The 25498-nt window shown below is 37.4% G+C and overlaps 1 protein-coding gene across 1 annotated transcript; it reads left to right on the top strand.

Moving 5' to 3' along the window:
- The first annotated feature begins 699 nt into the window (after positions 1-699).
- On the top strand, positions 700-12359 carry rragca (Ras-related GTP binding Ca). The gene is made up of 7 exons (XM_008431088.3): positions 700-1099; positions 4636-4839; positions 5523-5722; positions 8603-8717; positions 9748-9890; positions 10040-10188; positions 11157-12359. Exons 1-7 carry the CDS (start codon positions 917-919, stop codon positions 11309-11311), a joined length of 1149 nt encoding a protein of 382 aa, XP_008429310.1. The 5' UTR covers positions 700-916; the 3' UTR covers positions 11312-12359.
- Positions 12360-25498: the final 13139 nt, after the last annotated feature.

Below are 25498 nucleotides of genomic sequence, written 5' to 3'. Positions count from 1 at the left end.
AATAAAAACATTACATTTCTAAAACATACAAATTGAACTTCTATCACAGCACAAACAAGTCATTATAGATTAAACTAAAAAATAAGAGAATAGAAAAAGAAAATAAGTAACTAAATAAAACCCCACTTAATCTGATCAATGTAAGAAGCAAATAAAATAACATATGAACAAAATTATTTTTCCTTCTTTCTTTCTTTCTTTCTTTCTTTCTTTCTTTCTTTCTTTCTTTCTTTCTTTCTTTCTTATTTATTGATGAAATCGCAACGTATATCTTTACATCCTATGCTATCTTAAAACAAATTTTCTCTGGAATAAATATAAAATATTTTAATTATGATATTTCCTACATTTTAGATAGACTTTGAAAGTGTTGAATTACTGACGCGTGTGTCTGTCCCCATCTGCTGGTAGTTTGATAAATACATATCGGTTTCTGTTTAGTAGTATTTTATAACTTTCAATAAATATTTACTCTTGCGAAATAACAAATAAAAACCATAAAACACGGTTTAACTAGGTTTGGTCAACGGGATTTGGTTTAAGTTGTTCAATTCTGCAAAAGCAACTATTTTGTTTCCTATGGTTTAGTTCACAAAACAAGTCTGGGTACTAGTCAGGTGACAGTGAAAAACCTCAAAAGACTGACAGGATCACCAGCCAATCATTGTTTGAGATGTAATCCAAACAACGAATCAGAATCAAAAGGCGGGACGATCAGCATTTTTTTTTTCAGCTAAGAGGAAATCCTAAGGAAATGTGTGGGATCATCATGCACTGTGTTTTCAAGAGGCTAATACGATATTGACTACCTGTTTTCATAACAAGACAGGTTTATAGCGTCTGGTGACAAACACAACTGTGTTTAGATATATTTAGAGTCGGCGCAAACAGCGGAAGCGACCGTTGTTAGGTCAAAATGTCGATTCAGTACGAGGTGGAACAGCTGGCTGACAGCTACGGGGTTTCGGACTCGTTCCCCAAAGATTTCGGTTATGGTGAAGAGGAGCCCGATATCGAGGACAGCTCGTCTCCGTCAGACAGCAAGCCGAGGATCCTGCTCATGGGTTTGAGGCGAAGCGGCAAGTCATCCATACAGAAGGTGGGGAGAGATATCCTGTTTTTTTTGAAAGTGTTAGCATTGCGAGGCTAGGGGCCGCTTTCATTTGCTTCTCTCAGTTAAAATAGCTAGCAACTTAGTTTAGCATGTCGCTAATGATAATTGTGATCAGTGAATCTAATGTGTGCAACTACAAGGATTGTTACAGCAAGCTGATGGCCAGAAAGCTGCGGCTGGTAATTATTAACCAGGTGGACAGAGGCAGTCGATGAGATGAGGACAAGTAGTATGTCACATGCCAAAGACTCGGTAGCAAACTGACCACACCTTTACCTTTTGTTTTAAATCAATGTTTCACCGCTGGAGTCAGGAGACAGGCGAGATTATTCGCACACTCTAAAGTTTTCTTTTTGTTTTTTTTTTCTACTTCACTCTTTGTCTCATCAAAACCACAAACTTCAGTGTATTTTATCTGAGTTTTGTGTGTTAGAGCAACACAAAATGCAAATGCATCCTAAAATGTATTCAGTTCCTCTACTCTGACGTCCCTAAATAAAACGCATTGTGACCAATTATAATCAGTAGCTCACCCAATTAGTAAATTAGGTGAGCAATTTCCAAGGCAACTTCACCTGTTTGGAGTTGTCTTTAAAGCATAATCGATTAAAAACTCAACGATAGCACTTGACTTAATGTAATGTTTCGATGGTTGATTCTATATTGCATGACTTTTTTGTGTTTTTATGATGCCTTGAAATGCCTTGTTGCTGGAATGTGCGTTATAAGTAAAAGTTGATTGATTGATCTGGTTAAATTACAACTGGAAGTATTTCTGGGTATGTCTGAACCAGTTTGAGATGATAAATGTTGCCCATTCTTCTTTGCAAAATAGCTAGAGCTGATTCAGATTGCACTGAAATAATTTGCGTACATACAGTTTCAAGTTACAAAAAAACATTCCCAACTAGATTTAGGTCTCAAAGTTGTCTAGGATAATCTAACACATAGAAATACTTGTAGATCAGTTGGAAATTAAACCTCCACTCCAGTCTGAAGTGCAGCTTTTAATGTTTTTTTTTCTCCAGGATTTCAACTTTGACCACTTTCCCTGGCTCTGTTGAAGAAAATCATCCACACAGCATAATGCTGTCCCCACCATGGTTTAAAGAGGGGATGTTGTTTTCATAGTGATAATTTCTACTTTATATGTGGGCAAAAAATGTAATTTTGGTCACACCTGAGCAGAGCACCTTCTTCCATGTTTGCATTGTTCCCTACATGACTTTTGGCAAACTGTACTTTTTAACGTTGCCTGACCTGTCACGTAAGATCCTGTTGAAATAAATAAAAGTTTGCAGTTGTGATGTGAAAAAGAGCAAAGCTCAAGCGAGAAAAGAACAAAGGGTAGACCCCCTCTTAGTACTTATTAAACGTGTCTCTTGTATATGTTTGTATATGAACTGGGTTAAATTCCTCTTGACTGATTTTGAGATTTCAACCACCTCCATTCAGCGTTCAAACTTGCTTTACTCCACTCTGTGTGATATAGTATGATTACATGAAATCACATATTAGAAAAAAACCCAGTTTTGTTTACAGTTGAAGGTGTCGGCCACCTTTTTTTCTGATTGGCAGAAAACAAAAAATAACTCTGAAACTGGATTGTGTTACAATGTGATTCCTAAAGTCTTGCTTTAGCTTGATGCTGTGTTTGAATAATTGATAAGAAGCCGCTGTTCCGTCTGTGATAATTCATTATTTATGTTAAAATTCAACGTGATTTGAGAGTGCAAAGACATAAAAGTAAAAGTAAATTTTTCCTTTCTAATCCACACAGCTCCCAGTAGGAGATTATTGGAGGCCTTTGGAGAGCATGTGATTTGGCTTTTTGCTTGCTTGCTAGTTGGCCTTTGGTCTTTGAATCAAAATGGCAGCTGTGGAGCAATACTTTGTATCCATTAAGAAATTGCTGTCTGTTTTTTTTTTCTTTGCTTTACAGGCTTCGTTTGGTCAAAGCTTTGATTAATACCTAACCAGTTGACAGCTATTATCTTACTATCTGCCTCTGAAGCATGTAACTGAAAAATGCTGAGTGCAGTGGCGTCTTGCGTCAGATGAGCATGAGCAAGTCTGCAGTTTTCTGACCTTTTTTCCCTTTTGTTTGACATGTGACGCTCAAATGATAGCTTTGTGCCTGAATCGAGTCAAAATGCAGTTAGTAGTTTTGCTTGGAAAAACATGAATTAATGCTTAAAATTGGAAGTTTTACAGAAAATTTTTTCAATCTTGTACCATATCAGTCTTTAAAAGCGATATGTAACTTTTTACATAAATTTCTCAAATCAATCTTGAGTGTCATAAGTGAACCAATGGATATAAACTTGCTGTTTTGTGAACATTTTCAGGTATTATGCCTGTGGTTCTCAACTATTTGAGGACTTAAAAAAAACTTTTATTTCAATTAATAGGGAGAAAAAAAAATCTAAACACGGATTCATAAAATCTTTTATGCTTTTTAAACATTTTTATTCTGTCATTTTATTTTGTTGAATAAAAAAGTAAGCTAATTTTTGGTCATTTTTTAGTTTGTAAATTTTCTAGGTTTTTCTTTTTTAAAATTGTAAACCAAAGAATTAGCAACTACAGGTTGGTGAAACGGTGAAATAAAAATAAAAAGTTTATGGCTCCAATAGCCTTTTCTTTGTCAAAAAGTGGAACCAAAGCCAAATGTGTTGTCACATACAAATTTGCTTGGTATTAAAAGAAATTCATACAATTTTACTCACTAAAAAAATCGACTTTGTAAAACAGTTTTATGCTCCCTTCAAAAGTAGAATAATATCAGACACACTTTTGAATCCTCAAAGACGAGTTCAACAATGACATGTCCAGAAAGACTGTACATTACATTTGCCTATATAATATAATACATGTATATCATAGAATATAAAATGTATATAAATCTAATCAATTTATTTTACAACAAGTTTTAAAAATTGCAAGTATGGGGAGGAATTTAAATAATTGGTGAAAATAATGATTTTTTTTTACAACAATAATTGTTGTAAAATAACAAGTTTACTTTACACTTGTAACGAGTAAAGTAGCAAGTTTCTTTATTTCTTAGTTGTTAGAGGAATACTGAATACAAGAATCAGACATGAATAAATGAACAGATTTGATTAAAGCTAACCAAACATGATGATTCAGCATTATACAGCCAAGCTGTGGAGAGAGCACAATATTGACATTTTGATTACAACCTCATGCTCTTCTAATGATTGCAGCTAGTGCTGAGTAGATGCTGGAGCTCTATTGAAGTTTGAACTTCCTTGTTTTCTGTTTTTGTCCGTGTTGCAAACTGCCTTTTTAAAAGTGCCAAATTACCAAACTGAACAACTTTTATATTTTAGCTCTGACGTATCTTGGCTAATTTGTCGCTCTCCATTTGATTAAGCGTAAGTAATCAAACTGTCAGCAGTAATTTTCGCAGATGTTACAAGACTTTGTGTTTTACACAAGTGAAACAAGCTGTTTGCGTTCGTTCTGCTAAATTACAGACATGACTGTCATTTCAGGTGGTGTTCCACAAAATGTCCCCCAATGAGACATTGTTTTTGGAGAGCACCAACAAGATCTACAAGGATGACATCTCCAGCAGCTCCTTTGTTAACTTCCAGATCTGGGACTTCCCTGGCCAGGTGGACTTTCTCGACCCCACTTTTGACTACGAGATGATCTTCAGAGGAACCGGAGCGCTGATATTTGTCATCGATGCTCAGGTGAGGAACAAACAGGATGTTGAATTTCATTTCATTTTTTTTCCTTTTGGGGTTTGCTATGAGCAGCTATTTAATTCAGTAAAATCAACAAAGAAAATCTGAGTCATTGTCATCTTTTTTTTTTTTTTCTACTTATTGAAAATAAAAAAAATACTATGTCATTCTTGCAGTTAATGTTTACGAGAAGCTTATTACCAGCAACAAATGGGCTCTTAGAGCGTGCGGTCCACATGACTCAAAATGCTTTCAAGTACTGATCTCTTCTCCATTAAAAGCAGAAGCTGATCGGATTTCAGGGTTTGTTTGTGGTCGAGGTGCATCCAATTCAATCTGTTTCAGCTGTTTTTACTGGAGCAGATCAGTTTTCCTCTTGATGTTCACGAAAGAGTGCAGAAGTGTATTTCTTCATGTTTTACAACCTGGTGAAACATGCTTATTAGGTTGAAAGCTACCTTTATGACAGAAGCTGCAACACACAGCTCCTTACAGTATGGTGTGCTGCATAAAACAGTTTATATTATAACATTGTATGTCTGTTGTATTCTAACTTGGAATTCATCAGACATCTTTAATTAAACCTGTTTTGGCCTTTATGTTCCTTTCTTTCTCGTCTTCATGCTATGCTGCGACCGACTTTCTGTTTGTGCAAACTCATTATTAAAACCACAAATCCTCCACTGCAGGATGATTACATGGAGGCTCTGGGACGGCTCCATCTCACCGTGTCACGGGCCTACAGGGTCAATCCAGAGATCAACTTTGAGGTGTTTATTCACAAAGTGGATGGCCTTTCGGACGATCACAAGATTGAAACGCAGAGAGACATCCATCAGAGAGCCAACGACGATCTGGCGGATGCAAGTTTAGAGAAGCTGCATCTTAGGTAAATCTGATTTAATATTTGTTACGCAAGCAAAGTGGCTGCTTGACATTAGTAAAGGATTAAACTAAAATAATTAATTAGAATATATCTGAAAGATTCAGTCGAGTGCAGTTGACCCTCTCTTTCCACACTTCCATATAACTATTGCTCCATCGCAAAGAGGGTATTGAGAGTCTTTTCTTCACTGAGCAGTGCTGAAAAAATTATTTAAATGTCAGACAGAAACAACTAAATACAAAATGCAGTTTTTAAATGGTGACTTTATTTAAGGTAAAAATGCCGTAAATAAAGGGTAGGCTTATTAAAAAACAAATTGACGATGCCTGTCCTATGTGTCATTTGTCGTCATCGTGATTTTGTCTCTTGGCTGGTTTCCACTCTTGTCTGCTCCTGTTAACTTTTGATCCTCTTAAATGATTAACAGTAAAGTTTAGTCCCATCCTGTGGGAGTCCTGGGGGAAACCCAGGGGGAGTCCTGGGGAAATCCCGTGACCAACGGGAATCCTTAAAAAATGTCAGTCTGCTGTGGATCACTGTCCTGCAGAATCACTAAACTATGTTTGACCTTTAAGTGACACACTATGGTCAGAGATTCTCCTTCAAAATCTTATGGAGAGCAGAATTCATGGATCTGCATCTCATTTAGATCTTGGATCATCAAAGCAGACCACTGCGTTATACTGACACCGCTTTCCTTGACTGTCAGTATAAAGTTCTCTTTCTGAAACGATGTACTAGTTTTAAGCCGGATGTAACGGGGTGCACACCTTCCAAAAAGTTACGTTTTTCTCTCATCAATCCCCAGAATATTTTCTCAAAATCTATGGCAATCATCTGGAAGGTTTTATTTTTTTATTATTTTGTTTTTGGGTTTTTTGGCAAATGTGAGTCTGAACCCTACAATTCCCCATGGAGACATTTATTGTTTTGAAAAGCATAAATAATGGATGGTGAAGGATGGTTTAGACAGCATTTTTTGCCCTTATTATAACTAAATTATCATTTCACATATAAAAATATGAAAAACCAAAACATTTAAGATCAAAAAGATTAAAGGGGTAAATAATTTTCACAGCATAGTACATAGCATCAATTGACTGGACCTTTATTTGACATTAAAGCTTTTTTTGTATTCTTTATAAAAACATCCAAATTATGCTGATCATGATTGATTTGTAAAAGGAGTAAAACATCTAAGGTGTTGAATACTTTTTATAGACACTCTAGTCCATAAAAGTTTTGATGCTTGTAGTAATTTCTCTCCACGTGAGCTCGACTCGCGTCAGACAAACGTGACCTGCTTCTTCATTTTTTTTTTCAGCTTAAAGGTTTGAACTATTGTGTTCATCTTGGTTTGTGGTCTGGAAGTAGTGGCAACCACAATCACATGTTGCCACAAACACAATGACTTATTTTGAGTCAAAGCTAGCTTCTTTTTGAACAGGTCTAAAGTACGATGTGTACTGTATGTGTAGGACTGTGGATTCTTATGTCATTTCGTACTTTACTCAATCATTCAACACGGTCAAGTTTTTCACTTTGCAAATCTATAAACACCAGCTGACTAGAGTGCTTCACAATACAGCCATTTAACACATACAGTCTAAAAGAATAAGCAAAATGCTATGAAAAGGAACATTGTGCTTCCTAAAAGAGGCGCCGGTGGCAACAAATACAAGATAAACAGCAGTGGGCCCAGTGTGGATCTCTGAGGGACCCCAATGTAGAGGGGGCCCACAGTAGAGAAACGACCAGGAAAAACTCTAATATAAACCAGGACAATGTTATATTTTTTAATACCAATGCACATGATGCCAGAATTTAAAGATCCACAGTACCAAAGGCTGCTGATAAAAAGTAGTGAAACATTTCCTGATTCAACTGTCAAATCAATATAATTTTAAAACTTATAGGTGTATGGCATGGTGTGAAACCTGACTGAGGTGCAGTGATAAGGTTTTACGCCGCTATTCTTATCAAATTCCTCTTTGCTCTTCTAATGAAGTGACACTGACTCATGCGTCAGATACTGTTGCACTGCCACAGCAGGCTCATAGTTTACATGTACAAACAAAACGTCTGTCTGATGTGGCGTTCTATTTTTACGGGATGTATTTTGACTTGCATTAGAACCTCAAAAAAGAAATTATTAATGACATGATTATATTTGTCTTTGTTTAAAATAAACTGAGTATTGGTTGTGTTGTGTGATTTCATTTATTTATTTTCCCTTTTGGGAATGATCAGTGGAAATAAAAGGGAAGGAATTTTTTTTTTTTTTTTTTTAACACTGAAATAATTTATCCAATTTAAAAAAAAAAATTGCTTCATATTATTTCTAAATTATTGTTTGAGCTCTATAAATAAAACGACCACAATAAAACATCGCTAAAAGAGAACAACTATTTGATTTTATTTATTTCATCTGGCTGTGGTCGGCTCTGCAGCAGCCTTTCAGATCATTTTGGAGCCCTGGTGACATAGGCAGCAGTGTGTTTTATGTTGGGTAAGATTGTTTTATTTCTTTTAGACGGCCAGATCCGTTCTGGATATATGATGGAGCAAAAAGGTCTCTGGTTGTTTCTCAACTGCTCTGCTCGGTAAAATTACACTTCTTTGCAGTGGTTGCTGAAAACTCTCTTTGGATCAAACCACCACTTCCTCATGGAAATAAAGCTTTTATTTTTATATTTCTGTCACTAAAACCCATTCATTTTGCAGTTCATTGTACTATCTGTCTCTTATCAGCTTGAAATTCTGTCATTTATCTGTTTTCTCGTGATCTTGTAATTTCTTTCCTAAGTGGTTATTTAATCATTAATCAAGGAAGTGACTCAAGACTAACGGCTTATTGGTTTCCTTTATGCCCATTTCATCCAGCTTCTATTTGACAAGTATTTATGACCACTCCATCTTTGAGGCCTTCAGTAAAGTGGTACAGAAGCTCATCCCCCAGCTGCCCACCTTGGAGAACCTCTTAAATATCTTCATTTCTGTAAGTAGAAAACGGCCAACTCTCTCCGGTGTCCCTGGTTGTGATTTAAGTGAGGCATTCTTCTTGATGCAGGTCACAGCTGATCCTGAGGATATGACTGTGCAAAACCTCTGAGGTTTTTTTTTTTAGGACATGTATATCAATATTTTGTCCTGAAATGATGAGCTATAAACACAAATATACTTTAAGTGATTGGTTTGTTTTAGCTAGATGTAAGTTAAAACAGAGTACATAAAGGGTTGCTGGTCATCTTGCCTCTTGGTCCGTTTATACATTTGCAGGTTTAGTCTTTCCAATGTTTTAGGAAGTTTTTTTTTTTCTCCCTCATTTTCTTTTTTCAAATATTTCATTACAGATGACGTACATGGGGAAAAAACAACAACAAAAAACAAAACAAGAAGTTGCATAGCAACTATACTCTAATTATGTCCTGCCTCAGATAAAAATCTTCTGTAAGGATATGTGGTTATTTGAGAATTTTTGTGTTTATATCCATAATCATTATACTAATTAAATGAATACAATGATATTCCATAGCTATGTACTTTAATTGTTTTGATGAAATTGAATTGGGGTAGAATTGTGTGGGGTTGGGGGAAGCAGAAAAAAAAAAAAGCTAAGTTTTAATCCTCTTCACTCAATAGCAACCTCCACACTAAGGAGTGTGACACATTCACTGATTAGGAAAAAAAAATAACAACTGAAAATCAGCTGATTTCTGTTACCGGGTCATTCCTATTAACAGCTGATTATCTTCTACTAAAGATGTGAGGTAATAAAACACTAAAGGATTTGTCCATGTAGCAACATATGAGCTCTCTTTATGCGACTGCTGGATTTGATGAGCTTTATCCTTCTTTGTTTTTTGGTTTTCCTTGGTTATCTGTTTTGAAAACCACTGGACTAGTAGAAGAATTAACTTATTTTTTAATGATGGTACTCTCATTATAAATGTCCACATGATGACATTTCTTTTCTTTTTTTATACCCTCTTCATGTTTTGTCATCTTTCGTTCTTTGTTCCTGCCAGAATTCAGGGATCGAGAAGGCCTTTCTGTTCGACGTGGTCAGCAAGATCTACATCGCCACAGACAGCTCGCCTGTAGATATGCAGTCCTACGAACTGTGCTGTGATATGATCGATGTGGTGATTGATGTCTCTTGTATATACGGGTATGTTGAACACCTCAAGACGTATGTGTGGGGGCTCATGAATGTTTTGTTTTATAATAACTTGGTAATGGATAAAAATGACCTCATAAAAGAGCTGCAGTAAATTCCTCAGCTCTTAAATTTACACTGCTGTCTTCATGCTGCACTAGTCTGAGGGAGGATGGCAGCGGCAGCGCCTACGACAAGGAGTCCATGGCGATCATCAAGCTCAACAACACAACTGTGCTGTACCTTAAAGAGGTCACAAAGTTCCTCGCTTTGGTCTGCATCCTGAGGGAGGAGAGCTTCGAGCGTAAAGGTAAACCTGCACCAACACAGACGTACGCTAGAACCAAAACGTTTCCACACATTAACAGGAGGTGGACAGTGATCCTGGTCAATAAATGTTTTTAAAAAATTAGATTCAGGATGAGAGACATGTATGAAAAATCTCTTTCTGGTTTGATGACATTTGGTAAGTAATTCATGCTCTGCCTGACAAATTTGTTAAAGAGGAGAAAATTTAAAGTCCAAGCCTAAAATTTACTACGAAAAAAAAAAACTTGGACATCCTTTGATATCCTTGATACTTTCTGCACTCGATGAATTTTGCAAGTTTTTGCCAAAGCAATGCTCTGTTGTTGCAAGGGTGTTTTTATCTTGCTGTGGAAACTAAAAAAAACATTCCTTCTGGTTGTGAGCGGTGTGGACTTCTACTAAAAGTTGTGACTTGTGAGACTATTCTGCAAATGACAAGATTCTCATAGTGTTTTAAATAGTAGAGAGTTTCTTATTGGATAAGGGGAGATGGACTATGTTCCATCATCAGTGTGATGAAGAATCAACTCAAATGAATTCAAAGGCAATTTTAAGTGTCACGCTTTATAAAAATAAATTGCTATCCATCTATCCGTCCGTCCATCTGTCAGTTTGTATCTCCATCTATTCATCTGTTCGTCAGTTTCTCTTTCTACCCCTCAAGCTTTCAGTCTGTATGTTTATCCATCTGTCTGTCTGTCCATCCATGTACTGATCTGATCCTGGAATCTCTCAGTTCTTCATCCTTCTTGCAGTCTTTGGATTTTCCTGGCCCCATATTTAAAGCTGACAAAAAACTAAACTCCACTGTAATTTATTTTATTTATTTTTTGTATTTATGCATCAACCATACTTAAAACTGAGGGTCCTGCCTGGGTGATCTCAGTTGTTTGTATTTAGAAACTTCTCAATTCATGCACATATGCTGAATACGTGTTTTTTTTTATTTTTATTTTATTATATCCGCAGGATTAATAGACTACAACTTCCATTGTTTCCGGAAGGCCATCCACGAAGTATTTGAAGTCGGAGTTTCCGCTCAGCGTCCTTTAGGCTCGCAGGCGGTTGGCTCCCCCTGCAACAAGGCGGTCGCATTGAACGGCACGCCGCGCAACACCTTGTAAACACTGCTGCTTCAATAACAAAGAATAGATAAAAACTTGAAAAATGGAGGTAGGAACAAGGAAAGATGGGGGAGTCTGTGGAGGAGAGACTACGATTCTGGCGCTCCAGTCGCATCCCCTATCTCCCAGCACCTAAAGCAGTGATGGATGCCTCGAGGAAGGAAGCAGCAGCGACGCACGGACGGAGGCATCTGCTTTAGGTGAATGTAAAGCCCTGTGTTGGCTGTGTCGAAGTGGAGAAACCGCACCTGGATTGGAACAGGTTCAGCATTTTTCCCTCTGATTTCCTAAAACAGTCTTTGGCTGCAACACTGAGCTGCTGGTTGTTTTTACGCGGACGATTCAAGGAGGAAGGAAAATAACAACACTGTCTGACCTCTGCTGGACAAATTGTGACGTCCTCATCCTGTGTAGTGACGAACCCGATCATTTCTGTGCTGAAAAAAAAAAAAAGACTGTGGATGTGAACTGCTAGTCCTAACGCACGCACACGTTCAGAGTTGGCCTTAGGTAGATGGAGCTTGACGGCAGCGCAAGCTTCTTCCTACCTCACTCCACACCGCCCCCTAACCTAATGCTGCCCAAAACTCACTTTTTGGATTCACTTGTGAAGGGAAACGGGTGTTGTGAATAGACTCAAAAGGGATTGTGCTGTCCATCTATCCATGTCGTTGTGAGAGAGTGGATATCTGTGTATGAGTGTTTGGATTTCAGTTAAAGGTTTTGATTTAATCCCCTTCTGGGCTTCTTGCAGTAAAGCATCTTTTACTCAAAGTTTACAGCCTTCATCTCGATAACAGCAGCTCAGCATAATTAAACGCTTCTCAATCAGTTAAAATCTGTTTTTGGTTTTTTTTGTTTTTTTTGCTGTAATGCTCTGCTGAAAAATTCAACTTTTTATTGGGATTGTGATGGCTTTAAAAAGATGTTTGGCTTTTGTTTAAAGCACTGCCAAAAAATGTGAGAAATGATTGATTCTTTAAAAAAATACACCACAATTGCAACAGAAAAGGATTTTCATATTCTAAAATAAACTGGTTAACACTTGCATGTGTCTCAACCTGTAATTTCGAATACATGCCCAGATATTTTTTTTACTCATATTTTGTGTTTTAATTCTAATCACAAGGGTTCACAAGAACAAGATCCCATTCCAAGCATGTGTTCATCAGTGTGTTGTTAACTTGTATTGTTCTCAGCCGTAACACTGCTCATTGTAATCAAAAATAAAAATGAATTGAAAAAAAATAAAAAGATGCATATATATCGAGAGGAAGAAATTATCAAAGTTGATTTTAATATCATGCCCATTCTTTTATTTCTTCATTTTTATAATTTATAGGTCTGCCTATATCTATATGTCTTCAATTGTTACATTTAAAATGAAAAAAGATGTTTTGGTTTAAGAGACATTGGCTAAAATAACCTTCATTATTTGATACCGATTACTTTAAAAGATTTGGAACCAACAGAACCAATCAAACTGTATTAGGCTGCTTCCTTATTGCAGTTAATAAGTGGGTGGTTAACCTTTTCCACATCATGCCTTGATGGTTAGGACAGTCTTTCCCTGTCAGAAATGAAATAATCCTTTAAATATGGTCTCCATCTTGGTTATCTAAAATATGTGGGGCAGAAAAACGGGGACAGGAGAGTTCACAGCAATGTATAAAATAGAAATTTTGTAAGACGAATGCATTTCATCTCGGAGCTTTATGCACTTAAAAGTGAAACAATTTTTATTTATTTTTTGTCATGGTGGAATAATCAAAAAACAAAGAAGTTACACAAGTTTGAGTTTATTGTGGATTTTCTCTAATCCGCATTTGGTCACAGTTATACATTGAAGCTTTAATGAGCACCTGGCCCTCAGCATCGTTTTACCAGCTGGAAGACTTGGGTAGACCTCATCTTGGAAGGTAATACTTCAGACAGGCACAAGATGGCGATGCAGGACCGCTGAAATGCCTCCTGCTCAGTCTTTTATTTATTTTTTTGTTGTCCAATGGGATCCAGTTCAAGCAAGAGTTTCTGTACCTCTGCAATTACTTATGCAACTCAGTCATAAGTTATTGGATATTACCAGTAATTTAGGAAGCGTCTAAAATAACAGTCTCTTATGAATATTCACTATGGCAATAATAAAAAATGCTAAATTTACCTTATTCTGCTTTGTAATTTCCTTATTAATAATAATAATTATTATTCCTATAGCATTAAAATTTCAACAAAAACAATTTTCCACACAACAGAACGGCTGATTATCAGTTTTCTTCAGCTGACTGTTCTTCTGATGAGGTATCACAATAAATGAGGAGGAGTACGGGGGAAACAACTCCCCTCCCTGGTGTAGTGCATCTAAAAACAACTCGGTGAATAGCTTCGCCATGCAAGTTATTCACCAGTTAAGTTAAATAAGCCTCACAGCTACTGTCACGACCCATTATGTGGGATGTAGGCGAGACAGCTAAACACCACTTCCACACAATTTAGATGCAATAAAACACTGACAGCTTTTTTATCCACTTCATTAAGCCAGTAATTTCTTATAAAAATCTCCTGCATTAATCCTGTCGATGGTTTCCCTGCGGTTCCTTAAGCTCTCCTCCAACCTTAGCCGCCTTGCTTTGATGCTTACTCAAATAGGCGCTAATTTGAGATAAATTATGCATCTGCATGTAGCCCGACCATGCCAGGGAATATAAAGTGTGACACTCTGAAAGATGGTGAATTAAAGCAAAGTGTGGTATCTCGACAGGCTAATGGCAGATAGGTTAGGGCTGTCAGCCTGATGGTTTGTTGATCTGCAAGTCACTTCATATTCAGCTAAAGGGACGGGGTCGTGTTTATGATGATTTGAAGGTCAATGCGAGCTGTTTTTTTTTTTTTTTTTCAAATCCCTGGGTTGAATACAAGACCAATGATGCACCTTAATGAAGTACTTCAAAAATGTAAACTGGGGATATTTACCGACTGTATTTTTCATTCTTTCTGTAATATTAGAGAAAAATACTGTGAAATAATTTGGATTTGCGTTGTGAAATTTATTCACCAGTGTAATTTTTCACTCTCTGCATCTATGGCATTTGTAGGGGGTCTCAAATGATTTCGCAGATACATAATTTTTGTTGTGGTAAAAAATTAAAAGTTTATTCTAAACAACAATGTTAGGGATATATATACAACAGAAGGTAGTTCATTCTGTAAAGTAGAAAACTAAGAATATCTTTGCTTTAAAGTGACATCTTGAATAAGTGTACAAATCAAAATATGCCAAAGATTAAGTGATACAGAAACAAGACTATTACTGTTATTGTTTTTAAATAAAATATTACTTTCAAGAACAAAATTGTAGCAATGTTTTGGCAACTTAAGCTGTAAGAAAGACCTAAAATGTTTAATAATGCAAGAGCGAAAAAGGTAGGTGCATGGTTTACTTTATGTTCTTCTATTAAAAGTCACAGAATGAAAGGAAATGAATTTTTTTTTTAATTGGCACAATATAGAGATTACATCTAAATATAAAATATTTAAATTTGAACTATTTCATTGTAGCTCTGTTTAGGATTCTGCTTCAAGTTTATTTTTTGCAACCTTTAACAGATTTTCTTTCAGGTTTTCACTATATTTAGTTCCATCCATCCTCCAATCAACTCTGACCAGCTTCACTTTCCCTGCATCCCCACAGCATGATGCTGCCACCACCAAGTTTGCTGTGCCCTCTAGGTAGTTTGTTGGAGTAGGAGTTTGCAACTCCAGTTCTGCAACCTTTGGATGCATCAATTAATGACCGAACCTTTGTAAAACTTGCTGACAGGAGTTGGAGTTGAATCGTTTCTTGTAGCAACAGCTGTGAGAAACTGTTTTCAGATGACGGATAGAAATATGCTCCACGAGATTTTCCAAGCTTGGAACATTGTTCATCATATCACATTTATACATTTGGTCTTGTTGAACTTCCAAAATGATGCATTATTGGGTGAGCTCATAGAATATGTTGAAGTTAACTGTATGTATTTTCATTTATTAATCCGGGTGTTTGTACGTACACATGTTTTTGTGAGAGGTGTATGTGAGATATGAAATCGGGGAGTTAGTTTTGGTTTCCGGATGTAATATTTAAAATCTGTTAAGGAAGCATAAAATACAAATCACCATTAAAATGTCAATTAAATACTGTGAACACAAAATAGTGGATAAGAGGTTTTATAAAAAAAAAAACAAAATGAAAAAAAACCTCATATTTCAACTTTGTTGTTGCCCTTTTTGATTTCGCACGTTTAAACAACATTTTCATTCATTTATTCATTTACTTGGTTATTGAACATCTAAAAAAAAACTATTTTTTAACCATCACAGTAAAAATATGCCTTTTTAAATATATCTGAACCACATATTAAGAAGATGCCATCAAGATAAATTCCAGATATGAAAAATATATAATCTATGGTGACACCTTGACCTCCCGGTATCTGTAGATGGGGCTGTTGTCTGCAGTTCTAACCACTGTCTCTCTTGCTTCTGCCAGTCTTTCTGCTTCACAGTGCAGGCAACAGGAAGATAAACATCCACACCGAGGACTTTTCGCACACAGAGACCTGAAGAAGGAGAACGTGAGAGAAGTTTAGGAAGTAAAAAAAAGAGAGAGAGAGAGAGAGAGAGAGAGCTACATGATGTACAACTGTAATTTGCCGCTATAACAGCAGCTGAAATTGCTTTGCTTTATCAAAGGCAGAGCTGCTTTGTCCCCCCCCTTCGTCCCTAATAAGGGAGCTCAACCAATATAATGAAATAAAGCAAGCAGAACAGACTTTTTCCCCTGTGATGTCATGCCCACTTCCTTCGGACGGCCCGCTCTGCGTCTTAGATCATTACAGCGGGGATATTGCCATTATGTTCTTAATAAAACTCAGTCAGCGGTGCACTATCTCCCATCTTTACATTTTATTAGCCGTGCTTATGAGAGATGAGGGGGGAAAATGATGAGACTAAGTGAGACGTCCCAGGGAGGTGACAGATGTAACACGGGCTACATTTGTTATATTCTGAGCCGGTGTGGCTCCGGTGAGTGCAGATTATGCAGCAAATACGAGGCGAGTTGGAGCTGAGATTAATGGTGCTGAGGTGTTTCGCTGTCTGTACAACAGACAGCATGTCTCTGACAAGTTTGGCACATTTTGATGGTGGTGCTGCTGTTGTAATGAAAGTACTTGCCTCTTGCGGAGGTGTCTCAAAAATATCGCTTGCGGCACAAAACGATAGAGATTTGAAAACATACCAAAATCAGAAAAAACAAAACAAAAACGAATTTACCAGGTGAGTTTAAAGGACAGTATCCATCTGTGCTTTTTATTTTAGTCTCGAAAAGGCTTTTAATCAGACTGAACACCTTTTTGTTTTCCACTTCGACTCTCATTTGATATCACGTAGAGCTGATTGAATAAGCTGATGAAAAAAGCAATCAGTGGATGAATAAGCAACTAATATGATTGAATATTGTTTTTAGAAGCAGAATTGTTGCTTCACTTCTAGGATTGTGCCGCTTTTTTTTTGGACAGCAGTGACATTTGCTGTAAAATAATCTACTGCACTTAAATGCATTAGAATATCATTTAAGAGCTAATTAGATACAGTAATTAATAAGAAAAAAATCTAACTCAATTAATATAAAGATTCATTCCACTTAGAGTTTCATGTTTCAATTTTTTTATTTGGTCATTATGGTAATTATTGCTCACAGCTTTTAAATTTCCGAAAATAAGTTGCCTGGAAAATTGTGCAACTTATTGGCCCTTTTTTTTTAATTTGTATTGTTTTTTAATGCAAATAAAACAATCTTTAATGCAGAAACATCCACTAAATGTAAGTATCTCCATTTACTGTGAAGCACCTTCACTCAATACTTCGAAGCCCAAATTTCTTTAACAGCTGCCTTCACTTCAGTTGCATTGTCAGGTCTGATGTTTTCCATCTTCATCTTGACAATAGTCCATATGGCTCCTCAGGCCAGTCAAGCACAGTGAAACTATGGCGAATAAACCAAGTGCTGGTACTTTTGGCAGAGTGAGCAAGGAACGGCTCATGCTTGAAAATGAAATCAGGATCTCCATAAAGCTTGTCAGCAGAGGGAAGCGTGCAGAGCTATAAAATTTACAGTACATGTAGATGTATGTTCTGACTTTGAAATGGATGAAACACAGTGAACCAACAACAATAGACGACAATGGAACCTCAGACATCTTGGTTTATGTGCCTCATCACTCTTCCTTCAGACTCTAGGAAAATTGATTTCCAGCTGAAATGCAAAACTTTGTTTCACCTGAAAGGAGTATCACTTTGGATCACATAGCAACAACCCCGCCGGCTTTCTGCTGAGGACATATGCAACCCGGTTTCTAGTTGTGGAAGAAGGAACGCTTGGAGCCCATATCCTGGATACGTTTATGTGTGGTGGCTCTGGAAGAACACGATCCCTCCACCATCTATACCTTGTGAATCCTCCAGACTCATTAAGAGGATTTACTTTGCAATCCTCTCAAGGCGATGGCTGTGAGGTGTTGCTTGTTCACCCATTACTGCCACCAGGGCTAGCCCAAGGTCGTGTGGAGCCTTAAGCAGAATTTTGATTTTGGGCTCCTTTTCCCATAAAGAACGCCTCCCCAATGTGTTCCAAGACAGATTTGGTAGAATCTGGAATGGGGTAGAGAGGTTTGTTTAAATGAATGAACTTAAAAGAAATCATAGATTGGTTTTCATTTGCTGAGATGCATTTGTGAACAAAGCACTAAGAAAAAAAAACACAAAAACATAGATTTAACACAACAATTAAACAAGATTCATAGTTTACAAAATTAAACGTTCAATTTCTTACAAATCTGAAATCACAATTTTAAGCAACTTAAAATATTTGAATCTATGCATCTTAGAACAATCACATTAAATCAATCACATCAAAAAACAACTGTAACATTTTTAAATTTCTGCTCTGTGTTAAAACTAAGCCATTCGATGATTTGAGGCTACTAAGCATCGGCTTAGTTTGCTAATGACTTGGGCTGGATCTAACTTCCACACTTTTTCCCTCCACTTAGCTTTCTGTTAAAATGATTGCCCACAGAGGTTTATGTACATCCAGTTTCATTTTAACTAAACTTTTGGAGCTTACTTGTTCACTGTTCATTGTCTGCTGGACATCTGTCAAAATCGTGCTTTCCCCCCCACGATTATGTAGGCAATAACACAACATTTAAGTATTAAGGTATTTTATTAATGTCTGACTGACTGTTATATTCAAATTTGGAGTTTTCATTAGCTGTAAACTACGATCACTTTGTGTGTGGCAATAATGGATAAAATATATAAGTTTCACTTTTCAATCTTTTCTTTTAAGCAACGGAAAAACCAAATGGAGGCGTATCATCAGACAGAAATCCGTCTTTCTTACAGCTCTCCTGTTTACTGAACTATTTTGTGAAACACTGATCTGCAGCAACAAGAGGAGTTGCATGACTAGACGAGAAGAAAGAAAGAAAGAAGAGACAATGACAGTGGGAGTTAGAGGAAGGGACAGGCGTCTCCTGTATTTTCTGGTCAGGCAGCAGAGCGTGGAGCAGAGAGGCCAGCGGGCCAGCAGCCAGCTAATGGGGACCAGCAGCGAGCAGGGGCTGGGGACAGCGCTGACAAAAGGAGCAGCGACAGATGCCATTATCTCAGCTTCATGCAGATACAATGGGGCTGGACAACCCGAGCTCTGATCCCGGTGTGCATGTGTGTGTGTGTGTGTGTGAGTGTGCGGGTACACTGTGAGGTTAATGGATCAGGATAGAGGAGAAGTGGATTATCGTGGAGACTGCGGTTTCTCTGTAACACTCTGAGCTCTGCTGCACCTCTTTCATGCATGCACGTGGGCGTGTGTGCATGCATACTTACAACGCCCGTATCTGAGTATAGCCAACATGACCTCATCTTGTTACAGCAAGACAGCTGGATCAGTCACCCATCACTTGCTCAGAATTCAGGGGCATCACATTTGGTTCCAAATTTCACTTGGACTCAAATTATGCAGCATTCACTTGAACCAAGGATGTTCTGGTCATTTGGACAACCAAAAATGTGTCAGGGTGGGGTTTTCTGAGCGAGGGCTGGGAATGATGGGGGGGTGGAGGGTGGATGGATATGGCAAGGCTTTCAGCCTGCTTGGCAGAGGCGAGGAAAAAGAGGCTGTTAAGCAGCAGTTTTTGGGAGGGATAAGAAAAATGAGCTTTAGCCAGTGTAGTGCGGTGACATGGGACAGCGTTATTGACTGTGGCGGCGCGTGCTGACAGTGGATTGTCAGGCCCTGCAGTCATTTGCCAAACTGAGCGAATGCAAGGATCAGAGTTCCTGGAGCTTGGAAAACAAGAGAGAAGATGAAGAAAGCGAGTAAGAGAGGGGTAGCATTAAAAACAGACAAGGAGAGCTGACTGGCAGTCATGTAAATGCTCCAATGCAGCGCGCTCACACACACACACGGACACACATAGAGTCGTGGACTTCCCGCTGAGTGTCTGACACTGATGCTGCCAGGCTAATCAGGGTACACACTCCCTCTCACACTTGCTCATTAGTGTTAGAGGAGAAAGCAGACAGTTGTGACGTTGCAGTGACGATTTGAGCTTTGAGGTTTTCATCTTGAACTCATCATTTTTTAATTCATTATTTATTTTGTCAAACAGGTTGGTAACCTGCCTTAAATAGGTCCACACACTGCTTGAACATTGAGCGTTGTTTTCTCTCTTTTGTGCCTGTGCAGCAACCCCCATAATTATTGACCCTCCTAAGACAAAAAGTCCACAGAAGACTTTAAATAGGCAGTAACTATGGCGATGTGTTAACCCAAAGATGCTGCTCTGTGCAGCAATTCAGTAAAAGTAAAGTCTAGAGAAATTTTTAACCAGCTTTTCTATTCTCTTTACTCTGCGTTCACTTAAAATATTTGCTGTGTTAATTTGTGAGAAGCTGAAAATAAACACAACTGCCTCACTGGAAGAACATGTTCTCTTGTGTTTTTCCATTTTATAGAGTGGCAGAGAAACTGACCTCAGTTTCTGCTCATATTTAGACTTTCATGAAAACAGAAGGCAACTGATTGGTAGTTACACATAGGAATGCGGGGTCCTCTCTCCCCTCAGCTAAGGAAATATATTCAAATTTAAAGTTGCATTCTACTAACATGTCAAATGTGAGATTTTTCTAATGCAATAAACATTAATTTATTTAAAAGCTGTCTGTCAGTCATGCTAAATATTGTGGAGTAATTAGTAGAAATTTGATCTGGGTTTTATAAGCCGACACTACAAATCTCAGTAAAGAAATCTAGACTTGGATGAATTCTTGTCAGAAAAAAAATTATAGTATTCAGGAAAAAGCAATAAACCAATAAATATAAATGTTTTGTTTTTTTTTTGCAGGACATTATTGCACTTTTAAAGCTGTGCAGACAAGCATAAATCTACCTGAAAATGCATAAATAGAAAACATACAAATCACAATTTAAGATATTCATTGCATTAAAATTTCAGATTTATTTCTTAGGAAAAATATTTGAAACATTTCTGATGGGTTTTTTTTGTTGTTTTTCTAACATGTTATTTAGATAAAATGCACTTTATATTTAAGATGAAGGTAAAAAAAAAAAAAACTTCTGCTCAGGTATAACCCAAAAAACTAAGATAAAAAAGAAAGTTGCTTTGGTCATTTTTGCATTTGAAAAAGCTTGTATTTTAATGTAAAATAAACTTTCAAATGTATATGACTTCTTGTGCGGTTTATTTGGCTAAAAATTCAAAGTATTTCAGAAAAAATCTCTATTGACTCAAAAAAGTCCTATTGTAAGTATTTAGATTAGAACTGCACAATATTAGAAAAACGTGTGATTGTTGAATATTGTGATGATTATTTCTGATGACGTGACTCTACATGTCATCAGAGACATGTCGTAATTTCAATGTGCTCATCACTCTTTGCAAATTGTATCAAAAATACAAAGTCTATAGAAGCTTATTGAATGAATCCAATCTGTTGTCTTTGGATTTTATTTTATTTTCTGATTGAATCTTCCATTTTGAAGGGTTTTTTATTTATGTGTATTTGTTATACTTTTCAGATGATGGTGAACAGCAACAAACATGGATCCCAGCCATAAAAGTTGTCATATCATTATGAGCATCCAGGAATTTGTGTAGATGGGAGATGATCAAGTTTCCTGGAACATACAAATGTCAACCATCGTGTGTATTAGTGTCAGAAAGAGAGAGACAGACAGGTCAGAGATTATGTTTGTTTTTGGATGTAACAATATGCACACACAGGCTTGCTTGGGCGCTTACTTGTTCTCCTAAAAAAACTTTGCCAACTTGGATGTACTTTTCGACTTTTCCCACCTTCCTCCTTCCTTTCCCCTTATTCTTTCCCCCTCACCTCTCAATCTGGGAGTCATGCTAATGACCCTGCTGTCTGCCCTGAAAGTTTTTTGTGACAAAACTTATCAGCGCCGGACAGGAGTATGGGTATTTTTTTTAAGCCCTCCTGCTCTCTCACACACAAGCCTCCCTGCCTACCATCTCAGTTACTATTCAGTAGACTTGCTGAGAACCAGTGCCGAGGTCCAGATTGAAAATGTGATGTGTGCTAATGCATTCAGAGCAGAGGTGAGGCTCGTCCTTCCCTTTTTCTCTGGAAACAGCAGCCAATACGGTGAGGTAGAAAGCACAGCATGTTACAGTGGCTGAGTAATGAGAACCGAGAAGCTGTTGGAAGAAGTTACTCCCCAACACACACACACACACACACACGCAGACACGCATGCACGAACGCGTACACACAGATATACATAGAGGTTTTTTCTCTGCGAGTGTGTGCGGCAGCAAAATACTTCAGCTTACTATGACCAGCACTGCTTTAATCCTAATGGTGAAGTGAAGACCTGTTCAACACAGGGTAAAGCTGCTGATGTCCACTATTCAAATGGATCTAAATGGCACAGACAGCGACTCCCGGATCTTGCTATACTCAGCATCTTAGAATGGCTGTTTCTGCCTTTATCTGCCACCAACATCTGAACGCCACGCTAGCAGGACCTGGAATGGATTTGCCAACAACACAAAGACATACTTTCATTAAGCCAACTTGTTTCTCTCAAAAGTCTTTAGGGATATTAAAATTTTAAGAGTTATTGAATTACGGGTTTTCGTCGGCCTTCAGTCATAGTAGTCAACATTAACAGAAATCTGATAGTTATTTAAATAAACGACAATGTTTTACTCTTGTGTCCTGTTTATAAGACCTTTCAGTCAGGTAGATTACTGAACCAGAATAAAATCTACAATTCAAGGCTGATAAACTATTTGTAAGATAACGTTCTGGGACAGAAATCTTTTTTACCAACACAGACACACATATTGAAGTTGTCAGCTGTGTATTTTATGAAGACTTGTACAAAAGTTAATATTTCTTGAATGCGCTATCACTTTACATTATCACACGCACCCTCTGGACCACATCAACCATAAACAATAGGTCAGCTACATTTCCACAGTGCTTGTGGGGCAGAAAAGAAATGTAGTTTGGTTAAAGGTCAGACAGACTATGTTTATTGTATAGAGACCATATAATATGTATGGGAGGTAATTTTAAAGCCCTTTTCCAGGGTACAAAAGGTGAGCTACGGACATCCCTTCATGGCATTTTCAAGTAGTACTCTCAGTTATTATATATGTACAAAACCAGTGCTAAATTCACTTCATATAAATTTCCATCAACAGTCAATTGGTATAAATCATCTTGAAACATATATCTCCAGGGTGTTGATATCTATCAAACATTTTTACTGCACTGAATTAGACCAATAGAGCTCTGAAACTTAAAATATCTAAGAAAAAGTTTACATTTTTTCACTCATTTCAGAAAGTGAAACTCATATATCATATAGATTTATTACACATACAATGAAACATTTCATACAATTGTTCCTTGTAATTTGAATGACTATGACTTACAGATAATAAAACTCCCTAATTTTGCAAGTGTCTCAGAAAACAGGAACAAGAGCAATAAAAAAAGAATACTTTAAACAATTCGAATTGCAAAAGCAAATCAGGCCTGTTTCTTTTCCAAGGGCCTACGAACACTGTTAAAGAACATGCAATACAAAGCATTTTTAAGATATTAATTACAGTAAGTATGGTAGAGTATGTGAAAAAAAATCTGTTAATGACTTGGTGATTCAACAGACTACTACCGTGTTTCCCCGAAAGTAAGACAGTGTCTTACTTTCCTTTTATCCCCAAAAGTCCCACTATGTCTTACTTTCGGGGTATGTCTTATATTGGAAAAAAATTGTCGAATTTTTTGTTTTAACCATAAAATTAACATTTATTAACAACCTGAACAGTATTGTATTACCGTATTTTAAGCAGGAGGCGGCAGTGACAAGTACAGGGGACGGCGCGGTGACGTATGGAGAGGGGGACGGTGCGGACGTGGGCAGGAAGCGGCGCGCAGCTAGATGAGAGGGAGGCGGCAATACCCCCGTGTTTCCCCGAAATATTAGCCGACCCCCCTGAAACTCCCGATAAGTCTTACAATCGGGGGTGCCTTACTATCGGGGAAACACGGTAGTTCTAAATGGGGCAAAAATAACATGGACCTAAATCACACTGAAAACAAAACAGACGCTGAAGAGAAGAGTGAATATGTGAGAAGCCTCTCCTATAAGGACTAATTCAAATTCAAAAATACTTTATTGACATATTGAGCAATAACAATAGCAATATTACATTTTATTTATAATGTCCCTTATATCTTGAGATCTCACAGGGCTAAACAGAGTGGTCTCTCTCTGTAAGCATCAACACTGGAAAATATTATGGGAGACTAAATCTGATTTAATGCCAACTCTGATTTAGAAAAACAACAAAGCAAAACAATTTCTTTAACAGTAAATAAATGATGGTTAAATTTTTTTTACTATCATTTTAAGAATAAGATTCTGCAATGGCTATAACAGGCATTCTTTTAAAATTTTGAATAAACACACTTTATTTGATTAATGGATGCTGATAAGAGTGGAGGTCGCTCAAATTCCACTGTACAATAAGTGACCCTGTATTCTGTATTCAGCAGCTGCAATCTTTCTTTTCTTATATGCTCTTATGCTACGCTCTTGCTCTTCTTCTGTGTTTTTTTTTGTTTCAGTTTTTTTTGTTTCTTACACTCAAATTGTTTAAGCAATTTCACTTAAACTCGTAGCTGCACGCAGCACAGGACTGTGCCTGCAGCTTCTGCGTGAGGGCTGGATACACATCAACGCTTTCTTTGACTGCACCATTGTTATTTAAATGTGGGAGAGCGATCAGCAGAGAGCATTAATGGCATCCTCAGCACTGCAGATGCAGCATCGCACACACTCACTCACGTGTAAAAGCAAGCACGCAGACATGCATGTGTGCACATGTAAGATACACACTTTCAAGTCTTGAGGATGCACCTCGAGGGCCATATGAATAACAAATACCTCTCCCATCTGAAAGACCACAGAGTATTTCCAACCATTTCAGTACATTAGTCAGCAGTCCTTTGCACTACTTTGTGCATTAACAACACTTTTCACTGCAGTGTTACACTGCATATAAGTTTGTTTTCCAAGATCAAACTTTACGTCGCCACTGATTTGACCTTGTCCTGCTTAACTTTGATGCAGTGGGAGAAGTTAAAGTCATTTACTGGGGCGATGTTTTGTCCTGTCAAGGCCAATCTGAGCCTTGCTGGAATACCTGTAGTGATGGTATCGTTTTAAACTGGTGAAAACCTCCCCCATCTCCCCGACACTGCCAGAACAAATGAGATTAGACAGGCACCCCTGGCCATTAACACTTGATCCTTACCTGAGTTCTTACTCCAGATGAAACCTTGGCTGAAATGCTTGGACATGTTTTGCTCACATTTCTGTTAAATTGGAAGATAAAGATGTTAGCATATTAATAGTCTAGTAAAGCTACGTAATATCAGAAGGTTTCTCAGAAATAATAAGACTTACCCCATGTTAAACCTTTGTCTTGTGATTGTACCATTAAGCTGAAGAAAAATAATCACCATTTCAGACTTACATCACACAATGGTTGATTGTTGGGGGGGAATATCATCATATTT

This window comes from Poecilia reticulata, chromosome 16 (assembly GCF_904066995.2).
Source record: "Poecilia reticulata chromosome 16, P_reticulata-male-v2, whole genome shotgun sequence".
Classification (NCBI taxonomy): domain Eukaryota; kingdom Metazoa; phylum Chordata; class Actinopteri; order Cyprinodontiformes; family Poeciliidae; genus Poecilia; species Poecilia reticulata.
The sequence above is the reverse complement of the archived record's forward strand: the minus strand, read 5'-3'. Positions and strand labels throughout refer to the sequence as shown.

Coding starts and splice junctions, on each gene's coding strand:
- rragca (XM_008431088.3), top strand. CDS start 917: ATGTCGATTCAGTACGAGGTGGAACAGCTGGCTGACAGCTACGGGGTT. Junction 5,723..8,602: donor TTAGAGAAGCTGCATCTTAG/GTAAATCTGATT, acceptor CATTTCATCCAG/CTTCTATTTGACAAGTATTT. Junction 8,718..9,747: donor TCTTAAATATCTTCATTTCT/GTAAGTAGAAAA, acceptor TGTTCCTGCCAG/AATTCAGGGATCGAGAAGGC.